This window comes from Caretta caretta, chromosome 1, assembly GCF_965140235.1.
Source record: "Caretta caretta isolate rCarCar2 chromosome 1, rCarCar1.hap1, whole genome shotgun sequence".
In the NCBI taxonomy this organism is placed as follows: domain Eukaryota; kingdom Metazoa; phylum Chordata; order Testudines; family Cheloniidae; genus Caretta; species Caretta caretta.
Window position 1 is genome coordinate 212,420,882 of NC_134206.1, and position 11,608 is coordinate 212,432,489.

The following is an 11,608-nucleotide window of genomic DNA, read 5'->3' on the forward strand; positions in this document are numbered from 1 at the left end:
CCTCACACACAGCCCCAGGGAAAGGTCACAGTCCATTTCCTGAGTTCCTAGTTCCCAGTGTCCTGAGCAATGCAGCACCAGGGCCTTCCTCTCAGGATCCCCAGGCTCACAGACCCCTTAAGCACTGAAGGTTGGCTCCTGAGCTCCTGTTCCTTGGCTCAGTCTCACCCCGTTCCCCCTTGTTCTCCTAAACAGTCCCCCTCCCCCAGGGATTTGTGCATCTCAGACTCATGCAGATGATTCTCATTTCCTTGTTCCAGTTGTAGCTTTGCTTGGCTGGATGGATTTAGCTCTTTGACTCTCTCCCAAGAACCCAACCCTTCTGGGTTATTGTGCTCAGTTCTGGAGGAGCTCAGAGAAAAGCCACAACAGTTCAGGACTCCAGATGGGGGTCTCCCTAGGGCTAGACAGAGGGATGGACTATCTCCTCCCTGCTCCATGGTGAGGTTGCAAAATTGATTATGAGACGATTGCTCCCCACACTTCCATATGTTCTCCTCTGAATTCAGGTTTTCATCATTTGAACCAGGAGACACTCTACAAAGCTGTTAATTCCACTGTGTCCTTCTCCTACTCTCTGAGCACTGACCTGCAGAAGATAAGAGAGCTGGAGTACATCACGGGCTTGGAGTGGAAACCAATGGCAGACAACGAGTACCTGGAGAAGTTTAATTTCAGCGTCACCTCTAAAGAGCTGCCCTTGTTTAAGCAAATAGCCAACATGCAGTTTACATGGAAACTCAGCAATCACCTGGAAGTGAAACTGCCCAAAGTCCAGTTCAAGGATGCTGGATGGTATCAGTGCCAGATCACAGTCAGCCGTGGCCGTGTGGAGAAGGCCATCCACCTAGTGGTGATGACAGGTGAGAGGAAGTTGTGGCCCCTATGGACACTACAGAGGAAATGGGGCAGGAGTATGGGAGGTGCCTCCCAAAAAGGTGCCTACCATCTAGAGACCCCGAGACTCTCTCAGACCCTATGGAAAGGTTGTTCCCATCCCTTCCTTTGCATGTTCCCCTCTTGTTCTCTTTGCAGTCTCTGCTGACCCTGTTGAGCCGCTCTCCAAATGGGCTAACGTGACCCTGCTCTGCAAGCTCTCGGTTCCTGTCCCACATAATGCCCAGCTGTTCTGGGAGCATGTGAATGGGACTGAGAAGGAATTAAATATGTTGGGATGCAATGAGGTGATGGTGAAGACCAAGACTGTGGGGCTGTGGAGATGCAGCCTTAAGGTGGAGAACAACGTGATGACCAGCATTGACTACACTGTGGGTAGGGAGACCACCACTACTTCCTCCATTCAAAGTCCCATGCTGTCTCTCTCTGTGTCTCTCTCTACATCTATCTCTCCCATTCACTCACTTCTCTCTCCACAGTGAAGGCTGCTGAACGGAATAGCTGTGTGTGGAGCTGGGCAGGGGTTGGAGCTGGCATAGTGCTGCTTCTCCTTGCAAGCCTATGTACTTACATCTATATTACCCAGCAGCAGAGAAGGGTGAGTGCCCAAGTCCCAGCAGACAGCAAAGGAGAAAAGTCTCTTCATGGCACTCTCTGAGGATTCCCCCCCATCAGAGGAGCAAGTGGGAGGGAACTAGGCACCACCACCCCTAGGGTAGGGGCTCTTAAAATAGCCATATCCCAGATAAATCTCTGAGGAGCAAGGCTGTCATAAATATAAAGGGAAGGGTAAACACCTTTAAAATCCCTCCTGGCCAGAGGAAAAACCCTTTTGCCTGTAAAGGGTGAAGAAGCTAGGATAACCTCGCTGGCACCTGACCAAAATGACCAATGAGAAGACAAGATACTTTCAAAAGCTGGGGGGAGGAAGAAACAAAGCCTGTCTCTCTGGCTGTTTGATGCTTTTGCCGGGGACAGAACAGGAATGGAGTCTTAGAACTTAATAAGTAATCTAGCTAGATATGCGTTAGATTCTGATTCCTTTAAATGGCTGAGAAAATAAGCTGTGCTGAATGGAATGTAGATTCCTGTTTTTGTGTCTTTTTGTAACTTAAGGTTTTGCCTAGAGGGATTCTCTATGTTTTGAATCTGATTACCCTGTAAGGTATTTACCATCCTGATTTTACGGAGGTGATTCTTTTTACTTTTTCTTCTATTAAAATTCTTCTTTTAAGAATCTGATTGCTGTTTTTCATTGTTCTTAAGATCCAAGGGTTTGGGTCTGTGTTCACCTATGCAAATTGGTGAGGATTTTTATCAAACCTTCCCCAGGAAGGGGGGTGTAAGATTTGGGAGGATTTGAGGAGGAAAGATGTTTCCAAACAGTCTCTTTCCAAATTATATCCCTGTTAGACGTTTGGTGGTGGCAGTGAAAGTCCAAGGGCAAAGGGTAAAATAGTTTGTACCTTGGGGAAGTTTTAACCTAAGCTGGCAAAAGTAAGCTTAGGAGGTTTTCATGCAGGTCTCCACATCTGTACCCTAGAGTTCAGAGTGGGGAAGGAACCTTGACAAAGGCAAATAAAATCTGTACAGTCAGGGCAGGCAGAGGGTTTGAAACCACTGGCCACTTTGGAGGGCAGAACTTTAAATATAGAAATGAGGGTTCATGCCACACTGCTTTCTCTCCTGGCAGCAACGGGCTGAAAAGATAGCACGAGCCAGGCGAGACTTGCTTGAAAGGAGAACTTGTCAGTGTCAACGGTAAGTACAAATCCAGGCCCCTCTGACTAGGGAGAGATGCTGGCCTCAGGAGAGTGGGGCTAGCTGCTAACTCAGGGATGGGGGAATAGGACATAGGGCCCTTCTCTTCAGGCTGCGCCTAGACTGTACTTCCCTCAGTTGCAATTAACTCATGTTAGTTATCTCAGTTGTGGTAAACACAAATCAGTGCATCCTCACAATATTCACACTCATGTTTAGTGGCTTTACAGTTACACCCCAAATCTACACTAGCACTGCACTGGCTTGTGTTAGCAGCAATTTCTTCTGGGCATTCATCCCAGAATTCCTAGTGTTGCTCCAGACTGTAGTGTGTTATGAGTGATTGCTAATAGCCTTCTAGGAGGCCTCACAGGTGCCAGAGGGATTGTGGGAGGAGAAGACAAATTCCCAGAATCCCTATAACAGTGTCCAAGTAAACCAACGCATGCTGCTTTGCTTGCTGACTGCTTTCATGAGAACAAGGGTTTCTCACTGAGTGGAGAGCTGGCATTTCCTAAGATTTGATGATTATATGCTCTGAGGCAGCAGAAGCAGCTGTGCAGAGACAGTAGCAGCTGTTCAGTCATTACTAGCAGAGAGCCATGCAGTGGCAATCTTAGCTAGAAGAGAAGCCCCGCATGCACCAGTGAGTGGTGTAGGGTCTCTGGACAAAGCACTCAGTGCCCACAAGCTATTCTGGGCAAAAACCAAAAGCACAGAGTGGTGGGGGCTGCATCATTGTTCTCCAATCCTGGGATGACCAGCAGTGGCCGTAGAACTTCAGTTCAAGGAAGGCTATGTTTCTGAAAGCCCAGGGAAATGCCTCCTTATGCACAATGACTGCTCTGTGAGGAAGATGATTGCTATTATGGTTGCACCTTTCACATCTGCAAAAGCAGCAGTGAGCTTTCTAGGCCTGCCTGGATTGCCAAGACTGAACTGCTTGCTTCAGTCTTTAGGTGGCCAGACACTAGACCTCATGAACCCCATAATAGGAAAACTGTTGCCAACAGCATAAGAGATGCCCTGTACTGTCATATGCTGGATTTATATGCGGAGTATACTAGTGAACTCTCAGGATTTTATTTGCCTTCTTATCACTTGTCATTAAACGTTACTAAGTTCCTAGCAAATGTTATTTTGCATGAGGAGTGAGGGCTGAGTGGAAGAGACATAATGGTGATTATGTGCTGGGTGACCGGAACATAGCTCTGCTTTCATTTGTTTTTATGTGAGTGCAGGTAGCATAGTTAGTTATGATTCAAAAATAGCCCTTATTTGAAATAGACAAAACAGTACAACTACATCTGAAAACAGAACAAGCTGTGCAAAACGTGAAGCAATAGTCGCTCTTTAACTCCCCTAAAGAGCTCAGTGCAGCCACATTGGAAATAAAGTGCATTAAGTCTCACAAATGCCTAATCAACTTTGTATAAATATTGCACTTCCCCCCCAGCTACATAAAGTCCTTCTGTGTTCTATGCCTTCCAGTCTGGCCAGAGGTCAGGAGACTGGCAACCTCAGTGGGGTCACTGCATAGAGTAGGGGGCATCTCACCTCTACAGTACCAGAGCTCATGCTGTTTAATTTCTTTCTCTTGCAGTCAGCTGAAGAATGACTATTCCGATGCTTGAGACAGAAGGGTGAATGAAGTCTCTGCCAATGATAAGCCATCTTGCAGCCCACTTTGCTTGCTTGGATCCAACCCACCTTTCCTTCCTCCAGTGCAATGCTTTGTTCTTTCATCTTTCTCCCAGCCCATTGCCAGGAAGGGATCTTATCAGGGTGGGGATGGGATACAGTGAGCAGGACAAGCACCCACCCCAGGGTGATGGCTCAGCCTCAGCTCCATCAGGGAAAGTACTGAATGTAAAGTATATACGGATGTATTTTGCGCATATGCTTGATTTGACCTCCTGGATTTTATCTCAGATGTTTCCTGTGCCTGCTCCAAATGCAATAAATCACTTTAGAGTTTTCATTGAAAAATCTGAATTTATTTGCCTGATGCACCAATCATCTCCCCCTAATACAACCCCTGCTACTGGCCTCCCCAAACACTCCCAGCCTGCCCTCTCCCCACAACCCACCTCCCCTGCTGCCAGAAGCCCTCCCTGATTCCTGCATCCTGTGTTCCCCTTCCTTCCCCACCACCGCCACCTTCCCCAATCCAGCCCTCCAGACAGTGACAAGGAATGCTGGAGACTTTCCCTTAACTTGGTATTTCCATGCTTCCAAGGATTTGGGGTGGGTCCTGAGGTAGCCTTACTGTCACTAAACATAGGTTTTGTTTTTTAATTTACTTGTTGTTACAGAAGGTTGGTTACCGGGTTGAGTAGATCCCTGTGTATGGGGAGATTTTGGCAAACCAGTAAAGTGCCTGAAATCACAATGGCTTATTACTAAAAGCAGCCAAGTCAGCAGGCTGTAAATTGGCCATGTCACAGCCTCAGCTTTGCCAAGGCAGGAGGGCAGGGGGGTTTGGGCAGCTTGACCCCGCATTCTTCCTGATAAGAATTGTGTTGAAGTTACTGATACATGTGTAACCCTTCTATCCGTCAGAGTTGGCAGCAACAAGGGCCGGGTTCAGTATCTAGGGGTTCCATTCCAATAACACAATGCAAAACCAGCTCGAGCCCCCACCCAGTGACCTGGAACAAATATATACCACCCCTGCTGGGTGCCTCCAAGAGGCAATACTTCTCCTTTCGCAAGCGGAGTCTGAGTGTAGCAAAAAACCTTTTAATAACAGAGAGAAACAATGTGGCATTATGTTGGGGAAACACCACCAACAGGATTCATAACACAACCCATGAGCAAAAAACCCACCCCAAGGAAATTGGGGCGTGTGCTTTCCCTTTGGTTCTTGAGTCCGGCAACCCAAAAGTCACCCAAAGTCCCAAAAGTCCAACAACCCAAAAGTCTCTGTCCCTGGTCAGGGCAGCCCCAGAGTTCAAAAGTTTATCTGCAGAATTTTACCTCCCAACCTGGGTGGAGATGGAGGGGGTTAAGGGGCACCTTACGTGGCCCAAAGCTGATTGCCCCACCACTCCATGGGGCTCTGCTCTGCCAGCCATCCCACAAACTGCTCTGCTCCACCAGCCGCTCAGCTCTGCCAGCCACCCAGCAAACTGCTCCACAATGTATCTTCAGGCTCCCCCACTACTTAACACAACACTCAGTGATTTCAGCTCTTAGTAAGTTTAGCTCTTTTCAGCTTGTGGTACAGGAGCCTCAGTGCTGGTGCACCATTAGCCCAAAGTGAATTCAGCTCAGCAGCCAGTAACTAGACTCCTAATGGAATCAAAATTAGCATAGAATATAAAGGTTGGAAGGGACCTCAGGAGGTCATCTAGTCCAACCCCCTGTTCAAACCAGGACCAAGCCCCAATTTTTGCCCCAGATCCCTAAACAGCCTCCTTAAGGGTTGAACTCACAACCCTGGGTTTAGCAGGCCAATGCTCAAACCACTGAGCTATCCCTCCCCAATAGCTCTGATATTCCATGGTGGAGAGAAGAAAGTGCAATTAACATGTAAGGCCCTCACCAGGAAGCCCATACCACCAAACATTAATACCTCTCTCCATTCACTGGCCTTTGGAACCCATGACCCTTGCCTAGCGAATGCTGCTTAGTTGATGGTGAGTCCCTCCATCATAACAAAAGGCCAAATACAGTTCCACTGTCCTTGATTCACATAATCAGGATAATAACCGTTTATTCCTGCTCCAATAACAGAGAAACTGGGGCTCCTACAGCAGCCAAAGTGACCATCTAGGCAGGGTGGGTGTGCCTATGCAAATGAATCAGCCCCTGAAGTTCTTTTCCAGAACCCACCATAACTCGCCACCAGATGTCAGGGTAGAGCTCATCCTGACTCTGCTTACACATGTGTTTTAGAAGAGCAGGATGTGCCCCAGGAATGTCTATTGGGACCTCAAGGCTGCAAACTCTGGTAAAACCCACACCTGGTTAATCAATAATCAGAAGAAAGCCTCTTGCTTGGCCATTGGAACTGCTTGCTTAACAAGTTTTCTTTAAGGGACATGTCATTCTATTACTAATGTATCAATAAGGGGGAAAAGTTTGAGGTAGGGGGGACTCTCCAGGACTGGACTCTCCCTCTGGATGCATCTTGTGTTCCCCACTGGCAGACAGGCTGCCGCTGTGCCACTCGAGCCACACTCAGCTTCGGTAATTATCGCGGGTTGGGGGTGTTTTACTAACCTATTGCAGACGTGTGTAAGTGCTTGAGACTAAGTAAAGTGTAGCTTTCAGTGAAAGCACTCTTGTGTTGTCCTGTCTGTGCCAGCCATCTATCGGTCAGATGGCTGTGTCTCCCCTGATTTATTTCCTGACACCACCTTGCATAGAGTAAAAGTTACCGACAGCTTTGGGTTGAAAGAACCCCAGGTAACAGAATTTGGAGGCCTCAGCGAGGATTGGTAGAGAGGAAGGAGACAGATGGTACAAACAGTTTGTAGTTTGTGCTTTGCAATAGGAGGTAAAAATGGTGGGATGGGGTCGCTCCCTACAAATTCCCCTGTCGCAGTTCGCAAGTTAATTTATGGATACATTCTGTTACTGGGACTCAGAAATCAGGCTGATTGCCTGCTCGAGTGGAGAAATTATGTCCAGAGACAGGAAACCAACTCCAGGACACAGCCCCAAAGATCAGAGCTGCCAGACCTTAACACTCTGCCAATGAAACCGTGAAGAAACTGGAGTCCCCCAGATGGACCTGATTCTGACTGGCCATCAGGAAAAGTCCTTCTGTCTTATTGGGAGTGGTGAGCACTGCATGTGTGTGCAGTTTTTTTTTGGTGATTGTTAAGAAATAGAGGTTATGTAGGATATTACTGTGTAAGGCTCTTTGACTGGTAAAAGACCCTGTAAATCTGCAAAAGATTAAGCCCTGAGTCCAATGGGAAAGGGAGTTTGCTCTGAGTCCACAGGGAATGGGTGTTTGCCCAGAGACCCTGGAGGAGTAGAGCCCACGGCGGGGTAAAGTTAGGTGCTTTTTGCCTGGAGTCCTAGGAACTGGGGAAAAGGTGGGTGCCCTTGAATGTGTGAGTGATAGAGAATTTTGTGTGGGTAACGAATCTGGTGGAGAGAATGCAGGCAGCCTAAGGTTTTTTGGACTGAACTGATAGACAGTAAATAATAGCGAAGTACCTGTGCCTTTTGTCAGAAAGGGTCACTACCTATCTGGCAGAATGACCACCCCAGAGCAACAAGAGAGAAAGGGAACAAAGAAAAGGGACCAGGAGGGGTGGGGGCTAGTTGAGGAGCCCACCCGCCTTGCTAAATGGTTAGTGGGACAAAGCCTGTGCCTATGGGAAGGGGTGGTTTAGTGAGGAAAGCAGGATCAGGCCCAGACAAGCAGGCAGGCAACAGATAAAGAGATTGGAAAACAGGTTGGGAGCCCTGAGGGGCATACTGGGTTGGGAGCCCTGAGGGGCATACTGGCAGGAGTAAGTACAGGCATGGGGAATTCAGAGTCAGTGGTTACTGCCACCAGCACTCGTATCCCCGGGAGAGGAACATAAGGTGAGGAGGCGACAGCAGTGCGGTGATGAGGACATGAACACAGATTTCTCTAAAACTGCGGTCCCCAGCAATCTGGAGATCATGGTGTTACTGGGGCAGACTCATGCCGTGGAACACCGATTCTGGGCACAGGAAACAAGGACAGAGTGTTGCAGGTTTGGGATGATTCCCAGTGGCTCCAAAACTTTAGCATGCGAAAAGGGCACTTTCATGGAACTTTGTGACTTGCTTTACCCTGCCCTGAAGCGCAAGAATACCAAGATGAGAGCAGCCCGCACAGTTCACAAGAGAGTGGCAATAGCCCTGTTGAAGCTTGCAACGCCAGACAGCTACTGGTCAGTCAGTAATCAATTTGGAGTGGTCAAATCTACTGTGGAGGCTGCTGTGATCCAAGTAGCCAACACAATCATTGAGCTGCTGCTATCAAAGGTAGTGACTCTGGGAAATGTGCAGCTCGTACTAGATGGCTTTGCTGCAATGGGATTCCCTAACTGTGGTGGGGCTATAGACGGAACCCATATCCCTATCTTGGGACCGGACAACCAGGGCAGCCAGTACATAAACTGCAAGGGGTACTTTTCAATGGTGCTGCAAGCACTGGTGGATCACAAGGGACGTTTCACCAACATCAATGTGGGATGGCTGGGAAAGGTTCATGATGCTCACATCTTCAGGAACTCTGCTCTGTTTAAACAGCTGCAGGAAGGGATTTACTTCCCAGACCAGAAAATAACTGTTGGGGATGTTGAAATGCCTACAGTTATCCTTGGGGACCCAGCCTACCCCTTAATGCCCTGGCTCATGAAGCCGTACACAGGCAGCCTGGACAGTAGTTCCACTATAGGTTGACCAAGTGAAGAATGGTGGTAGAGTGTGCATTTGGATGTTTAAAGGGTTGCTGGCACTGTTTGCTGACTAGGTCAGACCTCAGCAAAACCAATATTCCCATTGTTATTGTTGCTTGCTGTGTGCTCCACAATCTGTGTGAGAGTAAGGGGGAGACGTTTATGGCGGGGTGGGAGGTTGAGGCAAATCGCCTGGCCTCTGAATATGCGCAGCCAGACACCAGGGTGGTTAGAAGAGCACAGCAGGAAGCGGTGCGCATCAGAGAAGCTTTGAAAACCAGTTTCATGACTGGCCAGGGTACTGTGTGACACTTCTGTTTGTTTCTCCTTGATGAAAACCCGCCCCCTTGGTTGCCTCTAAATTCCCTGTAAGCCACCCGCCCTCCCCCCTTCAATCAAAGCTTGCTTGCAAAGGAAATAAAGTCACTATCATTTAAAAAACATGTTTTATTTATTAATTGATTATAAAAATAGGGAGATAACCCACAAGGTAGCCCAGGTGGGGTGTGGGAGGAGGGGAGGAGGGAAGGAAAAAGCCACTTTAAAACTTCTTGAATGCCAGCCTTCTGTTGCTTGGGCTGTCCACTGGGGTGGAGTGGTTGGGTGCCCGAAGGCTCCCCCCCTGTGTTCTTGGGTGTCTGGGTGAGGAGGCTGTGAAACTTGGGGAGGAGGGAAGGCGGCTAAGCAGGGGCTGCAGCGGCAGTCTGTGATCCTGCCGCTGTTCCTGAAACTCCACCTGATGCCAGAGCATGTCCGTTTGATCCCGCAGTAGCCCCAGCGTTGCCTCATGCCTCATCTGATCTTCCTGCCGCCACCTCTCCTCAGTTCATCGGCCACTGTCCTGTACTCTGCTATTGTGTCCCTCCACTCATTCTGCTGAGCTCTGTCAGTGCCGGACGACTGCATGAGCTCAGAGAACATGTCATTGCGCGTGCGTTTTTTTCGCCGCCTTATCTGAGATAGCCTTTGGGACGGAGGAGGGAGGCTTGAAACATTTGCAGCTGCTGGAGGAAAAAAAGGGAGTGAAGTATTTTAAAAGATCCATATTACAGAACAATGGCTATACTCTTTCATGGTGAACAACACTATTCACATTACATAGCACATGTGATTTTGGTACAAGGTCGCATTTTGTATCTTATATTGAGTGCCTGCGGCTTTGGTGTTAGAGATCACACACGCAGTGCCGGGCAACAGAATTCGACTTGCAGGCGGCCATGGTAAGCCATAGTCTTTCGGCTTCTACAACCTTCATAACAGCAACGCCCTCCTCTCCCATACCAAGCAGAGTACGCTGAGTTGGCCATTTAGTGCTGCGGTTTTCCTGTTAACGTGCAGCAGCAGAAACCAAGCTAACAGCCCCCCGCCCATCCAATTCTCTGGAATGATCGCTTTACCCCTCACCCCAACCAGGTGGCTGGTATCAGGGAAGATCCCTGCTAGCCAAACGCGAACAGCTCAGCACCAATGCCCCTCCCCCCCACTACGTGGCTAACTGCAGGGAGGATTTCTTTTCAGCCACAGGCAAACAGCCCAGTAGGAACTGCCACCTCTGAATGTCCCCTTAATTAAGTTATCCTATTTCAACCAGGTTACCATGAACGATATCATTCTCTTGAGGATAACACAGAGAGATAAAAAACAGATGTTGCTTGAATGCCAGCAAACACCAGGACCATACACTGCCAGGCTTTGTCATGCAATGATACCAGATTACTTGCTACTAGCATGGCATGGTAAAGTGTCCTACCATGGAGGACAGAATAAGGCTGCTCTCCCCAGAAACCTTCTGCAAAGGCTTTTAGAGTACCTCCAGAAGAGTTTCATGGAGATGTCCCTGGAGGATTTCCACTCCATCCCCAGACATGTTAACAGACTTTTCCAGTAGCTGTACTGGCCACGAATGCATCCCAAGTCCTCAGGGCTACTTAATCATTAAAAAACACTTGCTTTTATAACATGTATTATATTTAAAAAGGTACACTCACCAGAGGTCCCTTCTCCGGCTTCATTGGGTTGGGAGGGTATTTCAGTCAGGGTGATAAAAAGATCCTGGCTGTTGGGGAGAACGTTGTGCTGTGTGCTCTCCTCAAGCTCGTCCTCCTCCTCATCTTCCCCGTCCTCAGCCATGGCGGAGAGTACCCCATCATCAGAGTCCATGGACAAGGGTGGGGTAGTGGTGGCGGCCCCCCCTAGAATTGCATGCAGCTCAGTGTAGAAGCAGCATGTCTGCGGCTCTGTCCAGGAGCATCCGTTTTATTCTTTGCTTTTCTGGTATGTTTGTCTGAGCTCCTTAAGTTTCACTGTGTTGCGTCCCTGCTGCAGCCTCTGTCCCTCATAGCCTCTGAGATTTTTTGAAATGTTTTGGCATTTCGTCTTTTGGAACGTAGTTCTGATAGCACGGATTCCTCTCCCCATACAGTGATCAGATCCAGTACCTCCCATTCGGCCCATGCTGGAGCTCTTTTTCGATTCTGGGACTGCATGGTGACCTGTGCTGATGAGCTCTGCGTAATCACCTGTGCTGATGAGCTTGCCTGGCCAAACAGGAAATG

General features: G+C 48.5%; 1 protein-coding gene across 4 annotated transcripts in view; it reads left to right on the forward strand.

Moving 5' to 3' along the window:
• Positions 1-4,647, forward strand: part of CD4 (CD4 molecule) — a 30,226-nt gene extending 25,579 nt beyond the window's left edge. For 3 of the 4 annotated variants that reach the window (XM_075119748.1, XM_075119735.1, XM_048820738.2), the window contains 5 exons: positions 510-863; positions 1,036-1,272; positions 1,377-1,495; positions 2,591-2,658; positions 4,262-4,647. In XM_075119748.1, the coding sequence (XP_074975849.1) occupies positions 510-863; positions 1,036-1,272; positions 1,377-1,495; positions 2,591-2,658; positions 4,262-4,292 (809 nt within the window). In that variant the 3' untranslated portion in view covers positions 4,293-4,647. Of the gene's footprint in view, positions 1-509; positions 864-1,035; positions 1,273-1,376; positions 1,496-2,013; positions 2,089-2,590; positions 2,659-4,261 lie in introns of those variants that run through there. The other variant, XM_075119741.1, reaches the window with a different exon arrangement.
• Positions 4,648-11,608: the final 6,961 nt, after the last annotated feature.